General features: G+C 40.2%; 1 protein-coding gene across 1 annotated transcript in view; it reads right to left on the bottom strand.

The window, feature by feature from the left end:
• Positions 1 to 24,881, bottom strand: part of THBS4 (thrombospondin 4) — a 71,802-nt gene extending 46,921 nt beyond the window's left edge. Inside the window, exons 1-3 of the mRNA XM_001381518.5 lie at positions 24,524 to 24,881; positions 20,243 to 20,446; positions 2,372 to 2,619 (exon numbers count right to left, since the gene is read on the bottom strand). Coding sequence (XP_001381555.3) covers positions 2,372 to 2,619; positions 20,243 to 20,446; positions 24,524 to 24,611 — 540 coding nt within the window. The 5' untranslated portion in view covers positions 24,612 to 24,881. The remainder of the gene's footprint in view (positions 1 to 2,371; positions 2,620 to 20,242; positions 20,447 to 24,523) is intronic.
• Positions 24,882 to 25,306: the final 425 nt, after the last annotated feature.

The raw sequence follows: 25,306 nt of genomic DNA, 5'->3' as shown, positions 1-25,306 counted from the left end.
TGTGTCTGACTCTTCATGACCCCATTTGGGGGTTTTCTTTTTTCTTTTTTTTTCAGATGGGACTTATTTTTTAACTTATTTTTGCTTCATTCTTTTTAAAAAATATATTTAATTTATTAATTTAGAGTATTTCCCCAGGATTGGGGATTTTCTTGGTAAAGATACTAGAATGGTTTTCCATGTCCTTTTCCAGTTCATTTTACAGATAACAAACTGAGGCAAACACAGTTAAGTGATTTGCCCAAGGTCATATAGTTCGTTAGGTGTCTGAGGTTGGATTTGAACTTAGGAAGGGCTATCTTCTTGACTCAGTACTTTATGTATTGCATCACCTAGCTGCCACTCAGACTGAGTTATGAAGAGATTAAGTGATTTTTGTCTAAGATGGATAGATAGACAGACATAGGTAGCTAAATATATAGACAGATAGATACAGGCAGATAGACAGATAAAAGATAGACAGTTAGGTAGACAAACATATAGATAGATATAGATAGACAGGTAGACAGGCAGACAGAAGACAGATAGATAGGCAGATAGACAGACAGATAGATGGACAGACAGATAGATGGATAGACAGACAGATAGATGGATAGACAAGTAGATATATAGACAGATATACAGACAAGCAGATAGCCAGATAGATAAACAGACAGAGAGTCAGATAGATAGACAGATAGCTAGAACATATATGAAGTGCTTAGTATGTGTTAGGGACTGTATGGCAGTATAAACAGCAAAACTGGAACTTTAAGTCATTTTTTTTTGCCTTTGTTCTGTAAGAATGATATTAGAAAATAAGTTTTGTTTTATTAGTTTAGGGATAAAAAGTAGAGTGCTGGTTTGATAAAGAACTGGAGTTTGAAGCAGAGCTGAGAGATGTTGATTTCATATGTTGACAGTTATAATTGTTTTTCTGTGTCAATTATTCCCTCTGGCAGTTGGAAGTCGCTCTCTGGCAGTTGGCAGAGATACATACTCAGGGACTCTATCTCAGGGCTGGAGGAGGTAACATCTTTGCCTCTCTCTCTGTCTGAGGGGAAGACCTGAAGGAGCTTAGTGTTTTCCTTTCCCAACTTGAGAAACACTATTGTCTATCTATTGTGTTTTATATAGATTGATTAAACTCTGAGAAGACCAAAGAAAAGCCTGGTCTTTGGTTGGGACTCTGAGTCTGTTAAGGCTTGATTCTTGTTGAGACTCAATCAGCTAGTCTTTGCTATTTTATAATTTGAAATAGAAGTTAAGATTTATAAGGATAATAGTGGTAGTTTTTATTTAGATAGTATAAATTTGGATTAGTCAGATCAGGGAGGATTAGTGTAGTCTGTGAAATACACGAGAAGTGGTTCCTTGCAGAACCTGAGAGTTTATTTGGGTGGATTTAGAATCCCTTAGAGTTAGAAATCCTTTTTTATCCTTATATATATTTCAATAAATATTTTATTTTTATAATAAGAGTCTCTTTAGCATCCTTGCGCCTGGCCCTGAAGGGAAGTTCATATTTGAGCTTCACTTCATCACTGAGGACACTTTTGATTACATCTATCAAAACTATCCCTAAAGTTTTGAACCTATATTGAACAGTTTTGATACATCTACTTTGTGTAGCTTGCCATTATCATTTTTATTTTTACAGTACATGGACAGAACATAGGTTCAAAGAATCATAGAATCCCAGATCTAGAATTGCAAAGGGTCTCTCTGTAACCTTGTGAGACTCTATGAAGCCTATATTTATATCTACTTTTAATACAAGATAAAAATTAGCCAGAGTAAAGTTGAAGGATTAAAAATGTGAGACAGGAAGCATCTGAGTGGCTCAATGGATTGAGAGCCAGGCCTGGAGTCAGGAGAACCTGGGTTCAAATGTGGTTTCAAATACTTCCTAGCTGTGTGACCCTGGGCAGGTCACTTAATCCCCATTTCCTTGTCCTTATTGCTCCTCTGCCTTAGAACCAATACACAGTATTAATTCTAAGATAGAAGGTGAAGATTTTTAATAAAGATATGAGAAGTGGGAGACTTTTTTTTTAAAACATCTTATACATAGAACTGTTTGTAGACAATTTGCTTTTATGTGATTATGGCTATGTGAAGAAACTAGAGAGATTAAGTGACTTTCTCAGGGTCACACAGGTAGTAAATGGCAGAGTCAGAGTGGGATCCCAACGAGCACTATGCATGATACAAAGCTGACTGGCAAAGACACCAAAAACAGATTTTGGGAGCTCCCAGCGTGTTAGAGGTCAGAATCTCAATCACTGCTCTTTGCTTTTGTTTGGCCATCCATGGGATCTATGGACAAATGACTGTGGGGTGACTTTGGCTCATGAATCCACCTTTAAAGGAACAGAGGCTCTGCGCTCACCTGTGCTTTCCTCTGGAATGTTCTCAGTTCAACAGGCTCAGAGCTGTGAGAGAGCCCAGTGAACGCCCGGGGGAGATCTTGGATGGTGTCCACCTGGTTACAGTCCAGGTAGAGCTCCACAGAGCTGGACCCTCGCTGGAAATTGCTCAGGCGAAGGAGGATCCTGTGGCGTTTGCCATCAGCCAGCTGGATGTTGTTGAAGACTACCAGGTTTATCTTCCCATCGGCCTTTAGGTAACGGAGGATGGCTGGAACAGAGCACAAGTGAATTATGGAGAAAAGAAGCAAGAGATAGTATCCTGGAGTATAAATGAGTAAAAGTAAAAATTAGCTAACGTAAAGTTGAGAGATGAAAAATGTGAGATGAGGGGCAGCTCGGTGGTTCAGTGGGTAAAGAGCTGAGCGTGGAGATGGGTATAAATCTGACCTCAATCATTTGCTGGCTGTATGACCCTGGGCAAATTACTGAACCTCCATTGCTTAATCTTTTCTAAATTCTGCCTTGGAATCAATACACACTATTGATTTTAAGATAGTACATACGAGTTAAAAAATAAAATAAAATGTTAGAGACGAGACCTTCTTTTTATGTTGTACATAGAACTATTTGTAATTTCCTCTAATGTGGTTATAGTTATATGAAGAAACAAGTCCAGTACGATTAGGTGACTCAATCAGTGCAACACATAATAAATGGCAGAGCATTATTTGGAAGGGTGTTAGCAACACTGGTGAGCTTCTCCATATTCAGTTAGCCTTTCTTCCTCAACCGAAAAGCCCATCCACAAGTCAACAGTCTGTTAAGTCAAATGAAACTGTATCATTTAATGTATTTATTTTTTTAAAAAATCCTACCTAAGTATGGGTTCCAAGGCAAAAGAGCAACAAGAACTAGGCAATTGGGTTTAAGTGACTTACCCAAGGTCACACCGCTAGGTATTATCTGAGGCCAGAATTGAACTCACAGCAAACTAGCTGCCTCTAAATTGTATGATTTTAGAGGGCTGAAGCATGCCTCCCACCTCTTGGCAGAGAGATATTGGAATGGAAGTGGAGAATGAGATACATTTTCAGACATGGTTAATACCTGTACTTTGCTTTGTTTTTTGCTTGACTATACTCATTTATTTCAAGGTAGGGTTTCTGTGCCAGAGGCAAAGTGGGGAATGAGAGATGATTCCTCCCAAAAGGGAAGGAAAGTCTATCAATAAAATATCACAAAGTGTGGAAATTCAGACAATGTAGAAATCAGGAACATCAATAAAACTGTATTTGAAACATGAAAAAATATACAGAGGAAAACCAAAATTTTGGAAGGAGAGATAAACAGGGCAACTTTGTTACTGTTGTGTTAAACTGAATATGAACTTTAAAATTGTATGTAGCAGAAGTTTAGGTTTCACATACTTTTTTGTCCTTGTATATTGAAATGTTCATGTTTGTAAATGATTGTTAAGTTCATAATAAAAAATGTTGAAAATAATTTAACTATCTCTTGCCCCACCTCCAGTCTAATGAGATTGTAAATTTCGGGAAGGGATCAAGTCTTCCATTTCTTTATACTCTCCAAATTGCCTAATGTAGTGCTAGGGGTGTAGGAGGTGCTTTCTAAGTATTATTCAGATTTTCTATGACATTATTCCAATGTTGCACAATCATCTTGGTCACACTTTCATTTGATCTATCATGATACAGTTTAAGCCAAGTTCTACTCACTGATAGAACCTTCTAAAATTTTTTGAGCATCTCTTATTTTTCCATCATGTTCATTTCCTTTTTTAAAACAATTATACTGTGCACTTAATAAACATAAATATTTCTATGTATGAAGAACAAAAAAGAGGATCGTGGTACAGTGGATAAAACATCAGGCTTAGAGTCAGGAAGACTCATCTTTCTGAGTTCAAATATAGCCCCAGACTCTTACTAGTTGTGTGACTCTAGGCAGGTCACTTAACCCTGTTTGCCTCAGTTTCCTCATCTGTAAAATGAGCTGGAGAAGGAAATGGCAAACCATTCTAGTATCTGCCAAGATCCTGAAATGGAATCACAAAAAATTGGATCCAAAATGACTAAACAACAATAAACGAAACATAAGTATTTCTGTGGCCTTATATTGAGTTAGAAAATCATGTATTATTTTTTACATTCAATTGTAGTTTTATTTATTTTGTTAAATATTTCCCAATTATACATTTTAATTTAGTCAGGGCTATACTGAGGGATGTTTCAGGCTGCAAGCTAGTTTTACACCTCTTATCGAGTCCAACCCCCTCATTTATAAATAAGGAAACTGAAGCCAGAGAGGTATGGGTAGTGGTGTCAAAGAAGGGATTTGAAACTAGGTCCTACCTCTCATCATTGCCACACTTGTGGCTTTGATTCTCTATTTCTCTCTGAACTAAGCTGTTGGGAAGAATTACTCGGTAGTACAGAATCAGAGCTATTTGGGAGTATCATGTAGAACCCTATCCCTACCCTGGGCTTGTCATCTCCTTCAGGTCCTCAAAAATCATCTAATTCTGATCTCCAAGAATGAGCCACCAGGTCTTCAAGTATGGAGTCTAGCTAATGGGAACCGGAGGAGAACAAGTGCCCTCATGCCATATGGTGGTAATGAAAATAATCAACCCATGCCAACTTGAGACTGCACCAGGATCTCAGCAAGAACCAAGTCCTGTGTGGAAACAGTGATGAGTGCTTTAACCAGGTATAAGTTTCAACGCCTCCTTCCAAAGTGTAATAGGCATCCGTTGACTGGCACACATAACCCAGTCATCCGGTAAGACTTAGAGGTCACTTTTCATTCTCAAGACAGCTTTATGTTGAAGCCAGACAATGTAGTTGAAGAATATAGCATTTGTCCTAACAGAGGCAATTTAACTACAGTGAGGACCCAAATCCTGGCTGGCCTGATTGACTCAGTGCCCAGTGCCCAGGACAGAAGCTGTCGTCCTGTGGGAATCTTTTTTTTGGCTATATGATTTTTTAAATAAAAAAGTGATTTCCATAAATATTGATATTTTATGTTAAAATATTGTGTTGGGAAAAGAATTTCCTTTTACAGATTCATATGCATAATTGAGCTCAAAAGAAGTTGCCAATATAAGAGGATATTTTTTCCAAAAGTCATTTCTCTTTTTATGCAACTACTGGGCATGGTTTTTGGCGTACTCTTACTCTGCAACCCATTTCAGATGGTCACTCATATTCACATTCTTTGCAGAAGTTCATTCCAAAAATTCCAAAGGAAATGTGCTGAGTTTTTATATAATATGGGTAACATGAGCTCAGCATCAGACACTTAAATCAAATGCACTGACACCAAGAAAATCCTTCACAGGGTCACTTTACCCTCCCGGGCAAGCAGGCCTAGATGACAGATAGAAATTGCCAAAATTCTGTCTCTGGGGTAGTTCTTGAAAAAACAACCAGAGGAAAGGGTTCACTTGGCCCTTCCCTTCTCTTGCTGGAGCCCTAGTGCTACCCTGGGAGGGCTCAGAAGAGTAAATAAAACTGTGTGATTGGAAGGAGAAGAGGGAGGAAGAGGAGGAGAGTAATGTCTAAAAAGTCTGGAAAGACAAGGGCGTGAAAGACTTTAAATGCCATATTGAGGAATTTATATGGCATATGGCATGAGGGCACTTGTTCTCCTCCGGTTCCCATTAGCTAGACTCCATACTTGAAGACCTGGTGGCTCATTCTTGGAGATCAGAATTAGATGATTTTTGAGGACCTGAAGGAGATGAATGAGAGAAACTTATACCTTATCTTAGAGGTAACAGAGAGCCACTCACTGGAGACTTCTTTCCCGATTCAATAGAGCCCATATCAATACTAGTTTATGGCATTTAATTTGTGCAATATTCCTACAGTTTTTCAGAATTGGTTTCAGAGCCAAAGGACCTATGTTCATAACCTGGCCAGCTGCCTAAAAGTAGAGAGACAATTTAGAACTGCATCTCCTCCTTGACTAGGCTACACAGTCATTCCACCGTCACATGCTCCCAGGGTTGGTGGTTGCCATGACCTGCTCCGCTCCCAGGTGATGCTCTTCGTAGAAAGGTCCACTCCCTCCCTTTTGCTTGATCTTGCATTATGATCTTGATTATGACTATCACTTCTATTACTATTACATAATACTATGATCTTGTATCATACCTATTCCTTCAGAAAATTGTTTTTTTTCCTGATAGTCCTTGTCCTCAAGGAATTTACATTCTATTAAAGGAGTCCAACCTATTTATGGCTAAGATAAATGGGCTGCCTTGGGATGTAATGAGTTTCCTACATCTGGAGTTCTATAAGCAGAGATTGGATGAGCACTTTGGGGGATAATATAAATATGATTCAAGCTTTTGTAGATTTCATACGAAACTGATTCTAAGATATTCTCTTTCATTGAGTGATAGTAATAACTGACATATAATGCTTTCCTATTCCCAGCAAATCACAACCATCATTCCATTTGGTCCTCATATAAAGCCATTAGGATAGACATTATTATCTTAATATCATCATCATTTATTATTATTAGTAACATTAGGGTAGATATTATTGAATAAATGGAGGTTCATGGACGTTAAATGACTTGCCCAAGGTCAAACAGCTGAAAAGTGGTAGAATCAAGATTTAAATCCTTGTTTTCTGACACCAAGTCCAATGATCCTTACATTAAGGGAGTCAGGACTGATTTTATATTTTATTATTTTAATAACAAATTTCTGCATAAGTTTTCTGAAGTTATATAATTCAAATTGTCTCCCTTTCTTCTTCTCTCTCCTCTCCCAGAGCTGGCAAGCAATTTAATCTGGTGAATTAGCACACAAAACATATTTTCATATTGTTCATCAGGACTGATGAAGAGAAAGTTGTTTTTTCCTGCGTATAAGTCCATAGAAAACAATGGCTAGGTCTATCTTATTACACAGATTCATCAGTATATCACCTAGTTAAATATTTTTCACCCCAGAAGACTTATTAGGAATTGACGCAAAGTCAGGACAGCAGAACCAGGAAACCAAACACACAACAACTCAGCAACCCAAATAGAAAGAAAGTGGAATTGAACCCAAACACTGAATAATTATAATGACCCAGCATGGTCACAAAGAAAGGACATGAAACTTTATAGCTACCTCTTTTCTTTGCTGAGCTGGGGAACTCTGATGTGGAATATCACATATATTGTTAGATTCAGTTGGTAGAGTGAGTAGTTTCGCTGAACTGTTTTTTTTTCTTTTAAGAAAAAATTCTTTGTTATAAAAGATGGCTCTCCAGAGCCATCAAGCACAGTAGTAGGAGTGGGGAATGGAGTGGAGGAGAATAATTCTTCTCCTTCTTCCCTTCTTCCCCATTCTAATTTTCCATTTGGTCCCACCTTGTCCTAGCACTTATTCATGGGCTCATAAAGGAAATATAAATAGGAAACAGAATTCTCTTATTCTGAATCTTTATTATTTGTTGCTGGCTGCTCTTCTGGGATGCTAGACCTAACAACAAATAGATCATCCCTTTGAGAGGGGAAATGAAAGGGTAAATCAACTGGTAAAATCAGCAGAGAGTGGCTCAGAATGGTTTCTACCCCTTTGGAAGTAATGGAGCCAAATGAAAGCTGTAGGAAGAATTGGAACCCATCTCCTTGTTCCGCCCCACCTCAAGCCCGGGTCTTCACTCAAGGGAACACCATGCCTTGGAAAACAGGTACCGGGTACAAGTGTGTTTCTTCAGCTGTGGGTTAGTCAGCTCTCATTTCCTCTGTTTTGGTTCCTTACAGACCAAGGAGATTTGTGCATCAATTTACAGCTGTTTACTCTCATTTAGGAGGAAGATATGATTTGTACGTTCATAAGAATAAGGATCAGATGAAATAATGTATGAAGAAGTACTTTATAAACCTTAAAGTGCCACATAAATTGTGGTTATTATTACAGAAATAAATTTTAATTACATATTATATTTAGATATGTATTGTAAGGATACCGCAAGAGATATCTTCTTAATATTGGATTCCAGGAAGTTGTACATCGGAAAGAGTGCTGACTTTGGAGTCAGACAGCTGGAGTTTTAATTCTGGTTTTGTCAATTACTATCCATGTGCCCTTGGGAAAGTTGCTTGACTTCTCTGTACCTCAGTTTATTCATATGTAAAAATAAAAGGGTTATATTAGAAGTCCTATAATGGCTTGTCTATATCTAAATTCATCATCTGGTGATTTCATTAGTCATAATTGTAGGCAAACTAGAGAACTTGTGTATCAGCTTAGATTTATCAGATAAGCAAGTATATTTAAAGTGCTTTAAAAAGCACTACATAAATATTAGTTATTTTCATCATTATTATTTTTCAATGACTACCACTTGGCCAGAGTTTGCATTTTCTCTGCATTTTTCTCCCACTGGTAGGCTCCCCAGTCTTGTAAATCCTTGGGAGAAGCCAAAGACTGCACCCAGCCTTGGAATCTCTGGTAATGAGTCTGTAAAAACATCTGGTGGTATGCCTATGGAAGCAATGGACTGGATATGAGACTTTTCCCCTGACTTATCAGCCAGGAGCAAGATGGCTGTGGGGTGATTCTTTTTCTTCTTTTTCTTTGTGAGATTTTGAAACTTGAATACTGAAAACAATTCTGAAAATTGTTTCCCTAAAAAGGTATTAGTTTGGACCTTGGAAACACCCAAATCAGAAGTCTGCAAGGGTGGAGGCAAGATTTCAGACCTCACTGGGTGTTCTCTGGTTGTCTGCCATTTCATTGTTTTAAAGCTACCATTGTTAATTTCATTATGACTATAGTCCTGAATCTGGGAAATTTCAGATTCTGCCAAGGAGTGGCCCTGCTGCTCCAGACTTCTAACTATATTTTGGCCTTTTTAAATTCTCCCTTAGTAAAAACATACTGTTACTTATAGAGGAGTGACCTCCTATATAATCCTTTCAAATCACTTTAGAGTCAGAAAGGGCATTAGAATTTCAAAGAGGTGGGGGCTGAGCCATGAAAAATTAATATAGTATATAGCTATTCATTTTTCTAGACAGAAACCTAGGCTGCATTAAAAGAAGAGATTAGGAGCTGTGGAACCCAATATTAGATCCTGTCTACACATGTACAAAGAGAGGCAGAATCTGGGGTGGCTAGATCCTGCTTGTGCCAATGCAGTGATTTGAACTGATAGCTCACAGTTTGAAAAGCCTTCTGGTGGCTTCCCCAGAATAGATTCCAGAAAACCTCTTAGTGTCAAGTTAAGCAAGTGCTTCTGTGGTTGAGAGAGAGAGAGACCATCTCTTCTTCACTTTTATAATTATTACATATAAATGTAATAAAAATAATTTTAAAATACTTTCTATTGGCTTGCTTATTTAATAGCTTTCGTCCTCTAAAATTTTAGCATCTTATTAGTCCTGGGGCTAATTTCAAGACAGCAATTCAACTCAAAAAATATTTATGAAGCACTTAATATGGGCAAGACATTGTGCTAGGCACTGGGGATATGAGAATAAAAATTACATGGTGGCTACCTTCAAGGAGTTCAACAATCTTTTGGGGGCTAATAGGTGTTAACACATGCAAACAGATGAGTAGCCTAAGAATTAGAAAATGATCAAGTGAATATAATATGAAAGGTGAACCAAGAGCAGCCCCCCAAGAAATTATTGAAAAGACACAGAATGAGGGGTAGAGATTCAGGCTTGGAGACTTGCTGGGAGCCATCAGGCCACGATGTCTTGACAAAGTCACATGTAGAAGCCAAGAGATCACAAAGTGGTTCCTTGGCAGGATGGAATTGCCCACTCAGCCCCCTTTGTATGACCTCTCTCATCAACATCCCTTACTATTGGAATTTATATGATTATTGTCCTCTCCCTAGTCTCTGAAAAAGTAATATAAGAGCAAAATACTTGCACACTATTTCCCCAAAATATCACCAAAAGATCAGACCCACAAAAACAAACTCAAAAGACCATCATGGATTAACTTTTGCTTATATATAATTCCTAACAAAAGCTGTGCCTACAAGCTATACCTAGAAATCCCCTAATCCCATGCACTGAAACTTATTCTCCTAAGCCAGTACCGATATCATTCATAAGGAGAGGCCTGTACAATATGCTTTAGTAAACCATGCCTCAGTGACTTGATTTACCAACCAAAACCCTTCTTAAAAATCTTCCTAACAAACTCTGAAAAATGATAAGCCTAATATTAAATCTGAGTTGTGTTTTCAGTACCCCTTTGATCTCTCAACCTCACTGCTATGATTGTTAATTGTCTTTAGGATTTCTGATTATCTATTTTTATTAAAGATAATAAGTGATTTCCCTTGATTGTCTGTAAGCTCAAGCTCCTCACAGGTTAATGAGAAAATTAAGCCACTTGTGACGAAATAATTTATCTTGTGCAAAACCTTTGTGTATCCTGTCAGAATCAATAGTTATAATGCAAATATATAGGATGATCTCAGAATGTTAGTCAAATGATTTGTTAAAAGTTAATGTATCACCTATCCAATTACCTTTATTCAAACACACATGTTTAATAATGTATCTGTGTGCCAAGAAAATGAGTATAAAAATAAAAGCTAAGCCTGGGCATGGCAAAGCAGCCAATTCATGCAGAGCTTTGCCCCAGGCAGATACATACACACAGGTGCCTTCTGGCATTCATTTCTGCCTACACCTTTCCACCTACCAAGGATCCCTGGAGCAGAGACTGGAAGTCATGGGTCCAAATTTGACTTCATACACTTCCTAGCTGTGTTTCCATGGGCAAGTTACTTAACCCCCATTGCCTGGCCCTTAATGTTCTTCTGCCTTGGAACCATTACGTTGTATTGATTATAAGACAGAAGGTAAGGGTTTAAAAAAAGGAAAGAAAGAAAAGACACAGAATGTTAAAGCAAGAGATAGAACAGACTATCTCCTGGGAACTGACTGTATCATGAAAGGGTAATGTTTTATCTGCTTGGACAGTTAATCAATCAACCCAGCATTTTCCAGGTTCCTGCTATATTCCAGGCACTGATGGTACAAAGAAAGGCAAAAGAGAGTCCCTGGACAAAAGCAGTTCAGAAGACTCGAGTCTTTAGAAAGCAACCTCAGGGCAGGCATTGGGTGTTCGACTTGACATCTGACTCATGGTCCTCTGTATGTGTGTCATGGTTATCTTCACATTCTTCATCACTATGAATGTATCTTCAGAACCAATGTATGCCCCCCCCCCCAACCCTTACCTTCTGTTTTAGACTCAATACTGTGTATTGGTTCCAAGGCAGAAGAGTATTAAGGCAATGGGGGTGAAGTGACCTGCCCAGGCTCATACAGCTAGGAAGTATCTGAGTCCAGATTTGAACCCAGGACCTCCTATTCTCCAGGCCTGGCTCTCCATCTACTGAGTTACCCAGCTGCCCCAGTGTATGTTTTAGAAGATACTTTTTTTTTTGTCTTTCTCACCCTTTGGGATGAATTGTCTTGTCTGAATTTGCTAATTGATATTCCTATATTTCTATTTACTCTACACTATACCTTGGTGATTTTTATACTTCAGAAACAACTCTAAGTGGAAAATACCAAATAAAGTTCTGCTAGTCTTTTGGAGATGGTGAATTATAACAATCCTGTACATTTAAAAATCACTTATAGGGGTTTGAACAGATGTAAGTGCTACATAACATAAATATGTAAAATCAAAATAAAACATATGGAAAGGAAATGTGGGAAGTACTATTTAAGATAAGTGAAATGCTTTATGCTTGTGATGACTAATTAATGCATTTTACACAACATGAAAATGAGGCTTATTATGATCACTTTGTTTTCTGGGAGCTACAATTTAGATGAAGATAATAATGAAGAATGGCCACAGAGTTGGAGTTGGAAATGGAGTTCTCTGGAGCATGTACAAAGCTCATTAAGCAAGGAGAGAATGAACTGAATCACAGAAGGGTAGAGGATTAAAGGTTCAGTAATCCTTCAAGGTAGGTCATCGATATTGGTGGTCCTTAACTTGGACTCCAGGGACTCCCAAGGGGTTATGGATAAATTTCAGGGGATACATGAATGTAGAGTTATTTTCTTTTAAATCTTTACCTTCCATCTTAGATTCAATATTGTGTATTGATTCTAAGGCAGAAGAGCAGTAAGGGCTAGGCAATGGGGGCAAAGTGACTTGCCCAGGGTCACACAGCTAGGAAGTGTATGAGGCCAGATTTGAACCCAGAACTTCCTGATTCCAGTCCTGGGTCTCAATCCACTGAGCTACCTAATCACCCCAATGTAGAGTTTTTAATAGTTTGGTAAACTACATTTCAGTATAATTGATTTATTTTACAAATACATATGCATATGTAAATATATAGATATTTTATGCATTAAATATTTTATTTCTGAGAAGGGGTCCATAGAATTCCCCATACTTCCAAAGGGGTCTATGATACAAAAGAAGTTAAGAACTTCTGACCTAGAAAAATCTCTCTTCTCCCATATCCTTGCACATATGTGGTCATAGAGCCTCTGCTTAGACACTTTCAATACAGAGAGATTCATGTTCTCATATTTTGGGAAAACTTGAATAGTTAGTATTTTCTTTGATAGAAACAAATTATTGCTTATTGCTCCTAATTTTGCTCTATGAAATCACACCAATTAAGTGTCTTTCTCATGAGAGCCTTTAAAATATTTGACAGCTATTGTAATAGGCTCCATCTATCTCTTCTTGAAGAGAAGTATTCCTAGTTCCCTAAGCTGTTCCCCAAATCACATCATTTCCAGACAGAGACACTGTGGTATAGTAGGGAGAAAGACAGTCTTGAAGCCAGGAGGATTTGAGGTCAGAGCTTACTTCTGATATATATTGACTATGCGAGCTTGGCAAGTCACTTAACCGGTCTCTCACTGCTCTCAGTGAATTTTTTAAAGAAGTTAAAAACAAACAAACTCTTATCCTTTGTCTTAGAATCAATACTGTGTATTGATTCCAAAGCAAAAGAGCGGTAAGAGCTAGGCAATGAGGGTTAAGTGTTGCCCAGGGTCACACTGCTAGGAAATGTCTGAGGCTAGATTTGAACCCAGGAACTCCCATCTCTAGACCTGGTTCTCTATCCACTGAACACCCTAGTGCTCTCAGTAATTCTAAGACTATAAGTTGCAGAGAATGTGCTGACTTGCTTTGGTACAGATCACTTCCTCACCTGGGAATTCTCTATGCCAATGAAATCTTAGTTCTTATCCCTACTTAGACATTTTATCATCGTTGCTATTGTGAAGTTGTTTGAGTCGTGTCGGACTCTTCTTGACCCAATTTGGTGTTTTCTTGGCAAAGATACTAGAGTAGTTTGTCATTTCCTTCTCCAGCTCATTTTATGGATGAGGAAACTGAGGCAAACAGGTTTGAGTGACTTTTCCAAGGTCGCCCAGCTAGTAGGAATCTGAGGCTGTATTTTAATTCAGGTCTTGCTGACTCTAGACACATTACTCTATCCATTGTACCATCTAGCTGACTGATACACTCTATATTACCCTTCAATAATTGGCCAAGGATTAATAATTGGCATTATTGCACCAGTCATAGGTCAGAACCAGATCCTTTCAGGAAACATGTTAACATAACTAGTGCACAAAATCTTCCCCAGATGTTACAAAATATTTAATGCATCTATTTACTTTTGGATTCTTAGAACATAGTGAACAATTTCTACATAAAAAGTTGATTTTTTTATTAAAAAAAGATCAATTTAAGATTGTGTTTAGATATTAAAATCCAGGTCTCCATCTTGGAGTTTCCTAATCACATCCTGTTTCACTACTCAATTAAATCACTAACATCTCTAACATGCCTCAAATATAACTCATTTCATAGTTGTTGCGATGCTTCTGACTCTATTTACTCTATGGAGCATCTATCTATCTATCTATCTATCTATCTATCTATCTATCTATCTATCTATCTATCTATCTATCTATCTATCTATCTGTCTCTGTCTGTCTATCTGTCTGTCTGTCTGTCTATCTATCTATCTATCTATCTATCTGTCTGTCTGTCTCTGTCTATCTATCTATCTATCTATCTATCTATCTGTCTGTCTCTGTCTGTCTATCTGTCTATCTATCTGTCTGTCTATCTATCTATCTATCTATCTATCTATCTATCTATCTATCTATCTGTCTGTCTGTCTCTGTCTATCTATCTATCTATCTATCTATCTATCTATCTATCTATCTATCTATCTATCTGTCTCTATCTATCTATCTATCTATCTATCTATCTAGTAGATTTAGTAGATAGCTACTTTAATCCATTTCTACAGGCAGAATGTTTATACCAATAGTCACTTGATTTTCAGAGGAGAGGACCAAGAAATGACAAGTTAGTTTTCTATTTAGAATCTTGTCAGCAGTCATTCTGTTGAGAGCTCTGGAATGATAACCAGGGATCTGGATTCTAATCTTGGCTTTGTCCCCTCTCCATTTCCTTGCACCAATCATTTAAGTTATCCATACAAGGATAAATGAGATTGTATATAGAAGTGTGCCTTCAGATCACATTTTAGAACGTAGTATTCAGTTGTTGCATTTTTAGATCAAATGAGATAATATTTGTAGCTTAGCACAGTGCCTGACACATAACAGATGATAAATAAATGCTTATTCCTCCACTCCTCTCTTTATTTTTAAATATTTTCCATGTTTACAGGGTTCATTTTCTTTCCCTCCCTTCTTCCCTTTTGCCAACAAGCAATTCCACTGTATTGTACAAATGTTGTCACTTGATTCCTATTTCCATATTATTCATTTTGGCTATAGAGAGATCTTTTAAAGCCTAAACCCCAAATCACATACACATATACATGTGATGAGTGATGGCATATGTTTTGCTTTTGCATTTCTACTCCCACAGTTCTTTCTCTTAATGTGGATAGCATTCTTTCCCATAAGTCCTTCAGGAGTGTCCTGGCTTGTAGCATCGTTACTAGCAGCCAAGTCCATTATATTGCATTGTTCCACAATGTTTTATTTTCTGTGTACAGTGTTTTCCTGGTTCTGCTTATTTCACTCCACATCAGTTCATTGCTCCTCTCTCTTTAAACAGATAAAGTACAGAGGGTTTAGAGGATGGTAGTGAAGATGAGGAAGAGTCTCAGAGTGATTTAATGTGCAGAAAGGCAGAACAGCTCAGTGGATAGAGCTACATCTGAAAATGGGAGGTCCTGAGTTCAAATCTGATCTCAGACACTTCCTAGCTGTGTGACCCTGGGCAAGTCACTTGCCCCCCATTGCCTAGCCCTTACTGCTCTTTTGCCTTGGAACCAATACACAGTATTGATTCCAAGACAGAAGGTAAGGGTTTTTTTTTAAAAAAGTGTTAAAGGATGCTACATATCACAGGGGATATAGAGCATTGGACCTGCTATAAGGAAAATTTAAGGTTTGGGGTTTTTTTTTTTTTGCTGCTTTGAAAGTTACATGAAAGTACATATTTTACAGCAAAAACAAATTGTCAGGATCAAAGGAGACAACATGTAAAGTGCTTTGTAAACCTAAATCCTAGTTATCTGTATTATTTCATAAAAGAGATTTGCTTTTTTAGTATAACCTTTTTCTATACTACTATGGATACAGAAAAATTCTCTTTATTTACAAAGTACAGAATTGTGAAAATAAATAAAAAAAACACACATGAGTGTGGCAGGGGAACACTGTTAACTGCTTGCCACCAAAAAAAAAAAAGAATATTTCTAGGCCTTAGCTATTTATAGCTAGCTAATGTGGCTAGTACTCTTGTTCTTGACCTGACATTAATTTCTCAAGCCTTAGTTCTCTTCAGCTCCAATCAGTTTTTTTGTAAACCCTTACCTTCTGTCTTGGAGTCAATACTGTGTATTGGTTCCCAGGCAGAAGAGCGGTAAGGGCTAGGCAATGGGGGTTAAGTGACTTGCTCAGGGTCACACAGCTGGGAAGTGTCTGAGGTCAGATTTGAACTCAGGACCTCCTGTCTCTAGGCCTGACTCTCAATCCACTGAGACACCTAGCTGCCCCCTCCAATCAGTTTCTACTTAAAAACTCAGGAAGTTCTAAGTTAACTTCAAATTTGGCCTTAGACTCTCACTAGTTTTAGGATTCTGGACAAGAAACTTATCTGTGCCTCTATTTCTTCATATGTTAAAAGGATATGATAATAGTACCTATCTTAAGGGTTGTTATGAGGAAAAATGAGATAGTATTTGTAAAGCATTTCACAAATCTTAAACCTCAACTGTTGTTGTCAATCAATTATATCCAACTCTTTGTCACTTCATTTGGACTTTTCTTGGCAGAGATAGTGGTTTGCCATTTCCTTCTCTGGCTCATTTTATAGATGAGGAAACTGAGGCAGACAAGGTTAAATGACTTGCCCAGAGTCACACAGCTAGAAAGCATCTAAGGTCAGATTGGAACTCTGGTTTTCCCGACTCCAAGCAGGGCGCTTGGATAGACCACTGCACCAGTGCTTGCATCAGACTGAAGCTTAGACTCAATGCTCTCTCCCAATGCTTTCAATATAGAAAGCTATTTTTCTATAATTTGGAATAGAGAAGTGGTTCAGTGGATAAAGCACTGTCCTGGGAGTAGGAAGACCTGAGATCAAACTCATCCTCAGGCTCTTATTAGCTGCAGGACACTGGGCAAGGCACTTACCCTATGTTTGCCTCAGTTTCCTCAACTGTAAAATGAGGTTAACAGCACCTACCTTGCAGGATTTTGAGGATCAAATGAGATAGTATTTGTAAAGTGCATAGTAGAGTGCCTGGTACTATAGTAAGTGCTAGTTTCCTTCTCCCCCTACTATTCAATAGAAATATTGACAAATAATAATAAATAAAAATAATCAATATCATAATTACTCATAGAAATATTAATAAATAAGGTTTCAGTGATGGCCTTTCTTTAGAAAGTTTCTGCCTACATTTTAGGACTGGAAAGGAGCTCAGAGGTCATCTCATCCAGCTCCATAATATTCTGGTTGAAGAAACTGAAGCAAGCCCAGAGAAATTAAACCCAACATCATAAAATAGGAAGTGTTAGAGGCAGGATTTGAACGCAGGTTCTCGGACCTCAGATCCCACTCTTCTTCTAATGCCACAGAGAAAGAAAGGCAAAAAGGAAGAAAGGGAAGGAAATAAGGAAGGAGAGAAGGGAAGAAATCAGCATTTACTAAATGTCTCTACAGGCTGGGACAATGATGGCCATTCAGGACTTATCCGTATTCATGTAGCTAAAAATCTCACGGGTTAATGGGAATGCCTCACATGAATTTAGAGGATGAAATATGTGTTTTCTGAGCCTCATATAAATCAGATTTGCCATGCTTTTTAGTTCCTAAGAAAATTCCAGTTCAGCTCTACAGAGTATAGCAATTCAGTCTGAAATAGTACAGAAGATAAAACTTTTAGCTTTGTAGTTGTGGCTAGCCTCTGGTGATGGGTGGGAAGGTGGAAGTGGATGTAAGACCAGGGAGAAAACGTCTCTGTTTCCCTGCCATTTCCTATAAAAGTCTGCCTACCATGGTCTCATAGAGTCAAAGTTGGAAAGGCATTAGTAATGCTTCAGTCTGACTGCTTGATTACAGAAGAGGAAGTTGAGCCCTCCCCCCACTCCAAAACAAAACAAAACCCAACAACAAACCCAAAACGTGTTCACAGTTACACAGGGAGTAAATAGCAGAATTTAAATTTGAACCCAGGACTGTGACTCCCACTCCTAGGACTCATTCCACTTTTTCCATTGCCCCTTTAGGCTATGTAGGTATATAATGAGAAGAAAAAATCCTTCATCCCTACAAGGGATCACAGATATAAAGTTGGAAAGGGCTTCACTCCTTTTACAGATGAGGAAACTGAGGTCCAGAGGGGGTAATGTGATTTGCTTAAGGCCAAGTAAGCACAGGTAACAGAGACAAAAATTGAACTCGGGTCCTGATTCCAAATCCAGCATTCTTTCCTCTATTCTAGGTCAAATGATCTTTTACTGAGAATTTTAGTTGACTGAATTAGTACTTCCTTCACTCGATTAGAATCCTAACAGTCACTGATTTGAGGTGGGAGAATGAATTAAATAACTTGTTGGCTTTTATTTAAGCTGGAGAAAAAAAGGAATTGGGATGGTTCCTGACCACAATTTTTGACCATATCCCCAAGTTCCCTGTCCTTCCCCTATATTGTTGTTGTTCGGTTGTTTCATCCCTGCCCAATCTTTGTGACTCTATTTGGAGTTTTCTTGGCAAAGATACTAGAGTGGTTTGCTGTTTCTTTCTCTAGCTCATTTGGCAGATGAGGAAATAGGCCAATAGGGTTAAATGACTTGCTCAGGGACACATAGCTAGTAAGTGTCGGAGGCTGAATTTGAACTCATGAAGATGAAACTTTCTGGTTCTAGATCTGGCACTTAATCTACTGCACCACCTAGTTGCCCACCTTCTCCCATGCCCTTTTATTTTGCCTTTAAACTCTATTTTGCCAAAGGGATGAGTTTGAAGAAGAGAGGAGATCTGGGATGGGAAGACTGGAAAATCATTCTAGTGCAATATACATGAAGGGGTGTGTGTGTGTGTGTGCACCAGTGAAACAAAAAATCCTTGAAGTCTTGGAGTCATGGGCTGTGTAGAGAGAGAAAGGGAGAGGGACAGGGTCTTGGAATTAAATCACTAAAAGAAATTACTCATTCCCACCTTCACCCCAAATGCAGCCATCCCTGTAAGATCCTCTGATGGCTATTTAATCATTTTAGTTTCTTAAGCTAAGGGAATTAATCATTCAGCCATAATTAATTCTACAAGACCATGTATAGCACTAGCAATGTCTATATTATTGGGGCAAACTGAAATAGAGAGTCAAGTCTCACTAGGGTCAACCAGATGAATTCTGCCTCTATTTATATGTGAAGCAAAACATACATGTATTTGTCACATTCCCCGGTAATCAGAAACATGTGTCGTCCTGGGGAGTTGGAGGGGAGGGGGGAAAAAAAAAGAAAATCACATTTCTTGTGTCTTTGGATCCTTTCAGGAGTGCTTGGAGCATCTCCCCTTGATAGCAAACCACAAAACAAGAAAAACATAGCCTGATTGGGTGCATTAATTTATGAGGTCTTGAGACAATCAGTAGAAATCTCCTTCAAGCCCAGGAAGGTGCTTGTAGCTCATTCATATGGATGAGGAGGAGGAGGAGAAAGGAAGAAGTTCCCTCATTGTGGAGGTGGGAAGTAGAGGGGAGCAGGGGGTGGGAGACAGGAGGGGGGGTAGATGCTGTTTCCAGGTTACTGGCACTATTCAGTTCCTAGGAGAGGAGGAACTGTTAAATCACTCACTTTCAGGGAAGCATACAACCCCTCTTGTGGGAGGCCTTCTGTATAACTCCCTGGCAGGCTCTGGAGCCCTGTCCTTTGTGTTATACTTTCAAGACTGAGCCCCCAAGGCAAAATGGAGTGTAAGAGTCACACAGCATCTCTGTATGATTGAGAAACATTTCTGCCTTCCCCCTCCTTTTGATCTCTTGCCAGGGAGAGGGAGGCTTTGGAGTCAGAAGAGTAGAGTTTAAACCCTGCTTCTGCTACTTCCTATTTGTGGGACTGACCTGAAGAACTTCCCTGAGTTTCTGATTCCTCATTGTGACCAAAGGAGCTTGACTAGAGGGCTCCTGGGGTCCCTTCCAGCTCTAGACTTACCAAGCCATGTAGGCAGGCAGAACTGGGCTCAATGAATAGGCAATAGGAAATTAAATGAACCTTGGGTGAGAAGAAAATTGTAAGGAATACAATCTCCCTCCTGGGACAAAGAATAGAAGTTCTCAACCCTGGAAAGTTTTTTTAAGGAGGGATGTGCCCCTACTGCCCTTAATGCTTACCTTTGTTTAAGCGTCCCATCACTGTCAATTCAAAATACTTGCTGTTGTCTGATGGCGAGTAAAGGCCAAATATGGTGGCAGAACTTTTTGTCTGCAGCTTGAAGGTTGAAATCACGTAGACCTCGTTCAGGGTGGGATCCATTAGGATTGGTTTCAGAAAACTCGTAACCAGCTTTTGGTTGGACGATGAAAGGAGATCGAAGACTGTAAAAGAGCAACAGGGGAAATTGAAATAGTACGCTGAGCTGTGGGCAGGATCACGCCTGCAGAATGTAACCTAGCCTTTCACTCCTGTGGTTTGGGGCCAGATACTGGGTGACCCTGAAACAATTAGCCCTTCACTCCCTTGCTCAGAGTCCTATTACAAGACTGAATCAGTGGCGTTGTTTTATAAAATAACGGTATGGTAATTTCATGCATTAGACCAGTCCTGTAACCCCTCTTCCCCCCTGAAAAAACTTTCACAGGTCCTTCCTGCCCATATCGGTGTCTCAGCAATAGCACCCTGAAAGGCAGTAATGAAGAACTGGATGTACCCCTGGCTAAGTTGGACCAGCAGCAGCAGCAGTCACACCAAGGGGAGATAGGACTGACCTGAAACAGAGTCCTACCTCCTACTTAGGATGAAGAAGTGAAGAGGGGGCGGTGAGATGGGCACAGTGGATTGAACACCAGACCTAGAGATGGCAGGCAGGTCCTGGGTTCAAATGTGACTTCAGATACTCTCTCTGGGTGACCATGAGCAGTTCACTTAACCCTAATTGCTCAGCCCTTAACCTTCTGTCCTAGAATTGTTCCTAAGACAGAAAGTAAAGGGTTACAAAAAGAAAGAAGAGGGAGGAAAGCATAACTAGGTGCGAACTATTCTCTCTGGTGATCATTTTCCCTGTGGCTCCAAAGAGTGATATTGCTGATGTGACATCATTTCTGCATATATGCTGAGTGCCCAGGAGTTCATTTCATTTTCAGAGTGCCTGACCCTTCTCTTAAGCCTCCTTGAAGTCCTGGAGATAGCGCAGGGATCTCAGAGACCATGTTAGAGGAGCAAAAGTCATTGGACATGGAGGCGAAAAGCTTGGAATTGAGTCCTAGGGCAAAGTTTGGAGAGACTCTTCACCATCCAGTTATGACTTGAGGAGGGGCCAGCAACTCATGAGGACTGTTTCACCAAGGTTTAAAGGGGGTTGAGATCTGTGTCAGCGGAAGAATGACCTATTCTGATGAATCCACAAATCTTGCTCAAAAATCAAGCTCAAGGTTGGAAAGAAAGGAACTCCAAGGGACCTGGCAGGCAGAGGAGGACAGTGGAGGATCCTGGGTTTGGAGCTGGAGCACTTTTGAATCTGCTTCTGCCACTTAATACTAATGTGACCTTGGACAAATACTTGACTGCTCTAATCCTCAGTTAGTTTATAAAATGAAGGAGTTGGATTAAATTGTTTTGAGGTCCTTTCTGGCTCAAAAATCATGATCTTTAAAGTATTGAAGAAATGGACTGCCCAGCCCTCCAGTGAGGCAGCAGAAAGTTTAGATAGTTTGTACACCAAAGGTGAGCTATTGGTTGCCTCTAATTCTGGGTGTGCCTGATCTTAAATGGAGCTGGCCAATAGCACTTACTTTCAAAAATCAAATTGTGTCATTGAGCCAAGTAGATTTGTGGACCATTTAGGAGGAGGAAATAGCCTCTATTGCAGCTCTACTAGCTAGCCTGTAGCAGTGGAGAACTTCTTTCAGTCTTTTTAAAAAGCTTACTCCCTTGAGAAGTAAGAGATCTAATTTTTTTTTAAACCCTTACCTTCTGTCTTGGGGTCAATACTGTATATTGGTTCCGAGGCAGAAGAGTGGTAAGGGCTAGGCAATGGGGGTCAAGTGACTTGCCCAGGGTCACACAGCTGGGAAGTGTCTGAGGCCAGATTTGAACCTAGGACCTGCCATCTCTAGGCCTGGCTCTCAAACCACTGAGCTACCCAGCTGCCCCCCTCTAATTTTTTTTTAAGAGAGAAAAAAGCAGATTTCCAGTTGGGTTGATTAGATATGCACTGAATACTTAGAGTGCATTGATAGGGCTAGGAAGCACACCCTGAGGTACATTCACATCCAGACCCAGTTCTGAGAATTTGGTCACCATGTGGTGTGAGGGAATGTTGGCCAGAACATGAAGGCTGCTACCTAATGTGTTTCCAAAAAAGGAAATGGAACCTTTAAACCTGCAGGGGAATGGAATCTTGGGATTTCCACCTGTAGAGGCGAATGAGAACAAGGCAATACTGTTTCAAGCCTTACTACAGGAGGTACAACTTTCCAAAGAGAGCCTCTGTAATCTTAAGGCTCAGGCATCACCCTCAAATCTAAACACATTTGATTTATAATTCTCACTTACCATGGGCAATAATCCCGCCTTCATCTGCACCACTGAGTTTTCTTCTCTTATGGGGGCATGGCTGTGATTAACTACTGCTGAGCTCCCGAGTGTTTTGAAGAGGAAACGAGCCCCTGTCTGTTCATTTATTCCATTGCTGGGGTGAGCCCTCAAGGTAAGCATAACCTCCTAGGTTAGAAGCAAAATTGCTGCTCCTGAGCCAATCCAACTAGTCCATGTGTCTATTTCTAGAAAGCTCCGAAGGAAAAGCAACTTTCGAGTTTCACATTTTCATTGTTTCCAGAGCCTTAATAAATCTGATAACTACCCACCAAATATGTTCAACTGTAAATAGGAAACTTAAGAAATAAATCTGTTTGGAACTGGAGTCTACACTGATTAGGCAGATAATTCCAATTTTTCATTTTCTGTTGCATAGACCTTGCCTATGACTCCATAAAATAATGCTCTTATTTTGTCAGAAGAAGGGCAACCCAGACGTTGCCGGTTGAGATTGAGACTTTCTAAACCATCAAACAAGAAATACATAAATAGTTTCAAAATAAAACTTGTGCCCTGCCAAACGACTTCTGCAGTAACGAAATCTCTTTTGAGTTATGTAAGGGGAAAGCTTCCTTTTACTGAGAAGCTCAGGTCTCAAAGAATGCAAGTTCCCAAGCATTTCAAATGGGTTTTCCAAACATTAAGGCAGAAGTCCAGTGCCCCCTTAAGCCACAATTTCTGGTTGCCTAGGCTGGAATTGCTGGGTATTTTGCCACAATCCTGCATTATATAGATGACTACAAGAATACCTTGCTGGAGGGTTAAAGAATGCAGAACGTAGATATTACTAACTCTGTTTTGGAAATTGTGATATTCTGAGACCTTCTGGTGAATTAGAATTAAAAAAAAGAAAACAAACAAGTTTCCCTAAAATTTTGTGTTGTTTTTTTTTCTTTCTGTTTTATTTTCCCGGTACAGTAATGATTTAAACCTGTCACCAACTTCAAACAGACGAGGGCCGTGGCTGGATGGCAGATAACTTTTCTATTAGCTCTTCCTACTTCAGGAATTCTATCCTTTTGGATTTTGCATGAATTTTCTTGAAGTGGTCTGTGCCCATTTCCCACCTTCCTACCTAAGAGAAGGGTTTGAGGTTGCCACTGGAAATCATTATCTCCCCATGAGGGGAAAAAAGGGCCAGTTGCTCAGTTCTCTTCCAATCACAGGTGAGCAGGGGAATTCACTCCACTTGTCCAGAGGAGAAATGAGAGGGGGAGGCCACTGTGGAGGGGCTGATGGGTATGGTCATCGGGAGAGCCCTTCTCAGGGCTGTGCCATGTCTACAAACTTTATTTATGAGGGGATCCCTCCGAGAAGTTATGGGCGCAAGGATTAGGAGAAGGGGGAGTAAGAAACCCCCAGCTTCTCTCTGAGGAGAAAAGCTGATCTCCAAAGCACAGGAAAAGATGTTTTGAAGACTGTTTTTTTTGAAGGAAACTTCTGAGGAAAATGCCAGATGTGTTCCCTGCCGCCAGCCCCCCTCCCGCCTTGTAGTATTCCTACCCTGCTCCCCACTCCTTACCATGAAACAACATCTTCCCATTGCAGAAATGGCTGATTATTCCATAGTCTCGTTTGGAGATAGAGAATTTGAGAGACAGAAGGGACCTTTGGCCGTAATTTTGATTACATGATTGTTTCTGCTAATTCCATCTTATTAAGGGAGACAGAAGAGATGGAGAAACAGGAATCCAGGGGAACAAGAGCTACTTTGCAGGGCTCGGTTACACCCCTGGCAAGCTTTAGGATGGGCTGAGTTGATTCTATAGTTGCGCAGTCGGCAGCCGGATCCCAGTTCCATGTCAGGCTCTCCCCCCGACCCCAGCCCCCGTCTAGGGACTGTGTGCGAGTCTACTCACCTTGAGGTGTAGCCTGGGCTCCAAAGAGCGGCCAAGACTGGAGGAAGATGTGCAGGAAGAGGAAGGCAGCTTTGAGTGTGGCCAACATAATGCCTTTTCCTGATTGTGTTGGCTAGTGAGGGGAGCAGCGGGCACAGCAGCCCAGTTGTGCCGTCTGTGCGTACGTGCGCGTATGTCTGTCTTGGAGCAGCTCAGGTGGACAATGTTTTGAATTGGGTTGTGCCTGCCCAGTCCTCCCTTCTGTGCTGTTCAGTCCCCCCCAGTCGAGGAGACAGAAGCTCAGCGGTGGCACGTCCAGGGCTGGCCGTTAGACGGGCGCTCTCTGACTGGGGCTCCGCATCTAACGGGGCTGTTTATGCTTGGGGCTGCCCCTGGCCAGGCGCTGGGGGAGGGACCGAAGCCGGTTGCAGCCCCCTTGGCTGTGACTCTCTTTTCACCGGTTGGGAGGCTCTGGGGCGGGGTGGGCGGGCAGAGCGGGTCTGGATGGACCCCAGGAGCAGCCCAGTGGCAGGCTGGGGGCCAGAGGCAGGCTGGAGGCCAGAGGAAGGATGGGGGCCAGGGACCAGGGAGGTCATAAAGAGGGAAAGTGAAGTAGGCAGATGGACTCCGGGAAGCAGGAGAGACCCGAAGCCAGAAAAGAATGGAAGAGAGACTTAGAGAAGAGAGAGGAAGGACAGACGTGGGAAATGAATGGAAAAAAAACCCAACAACAACAGGGGGCAGGAAGAAGGTGGTGCCAGGGAAAGAGACGGAGAGAAAGTGGGACTTAAGTGATAAAAGAGA

This window comes from Monodelphis domestica, chromosome 3 (assembly GCF_027887165.1).
Source record: "Monodelphis domestica isolate mMonDom1 chromosome 3, mMonDom1.pri, whole genome shotgun sequence".
Taxonomy (NCBI): domain Eukaryota; kingdom Metazoa; phylum Chordata; class Mammalia; order Didelphimorphia; family Didelphidae; genus Monodelphis; species Monodelphis domestica.
This window is presented reverse-complemented; position numbering and strand designations above follow the sequence as displayed.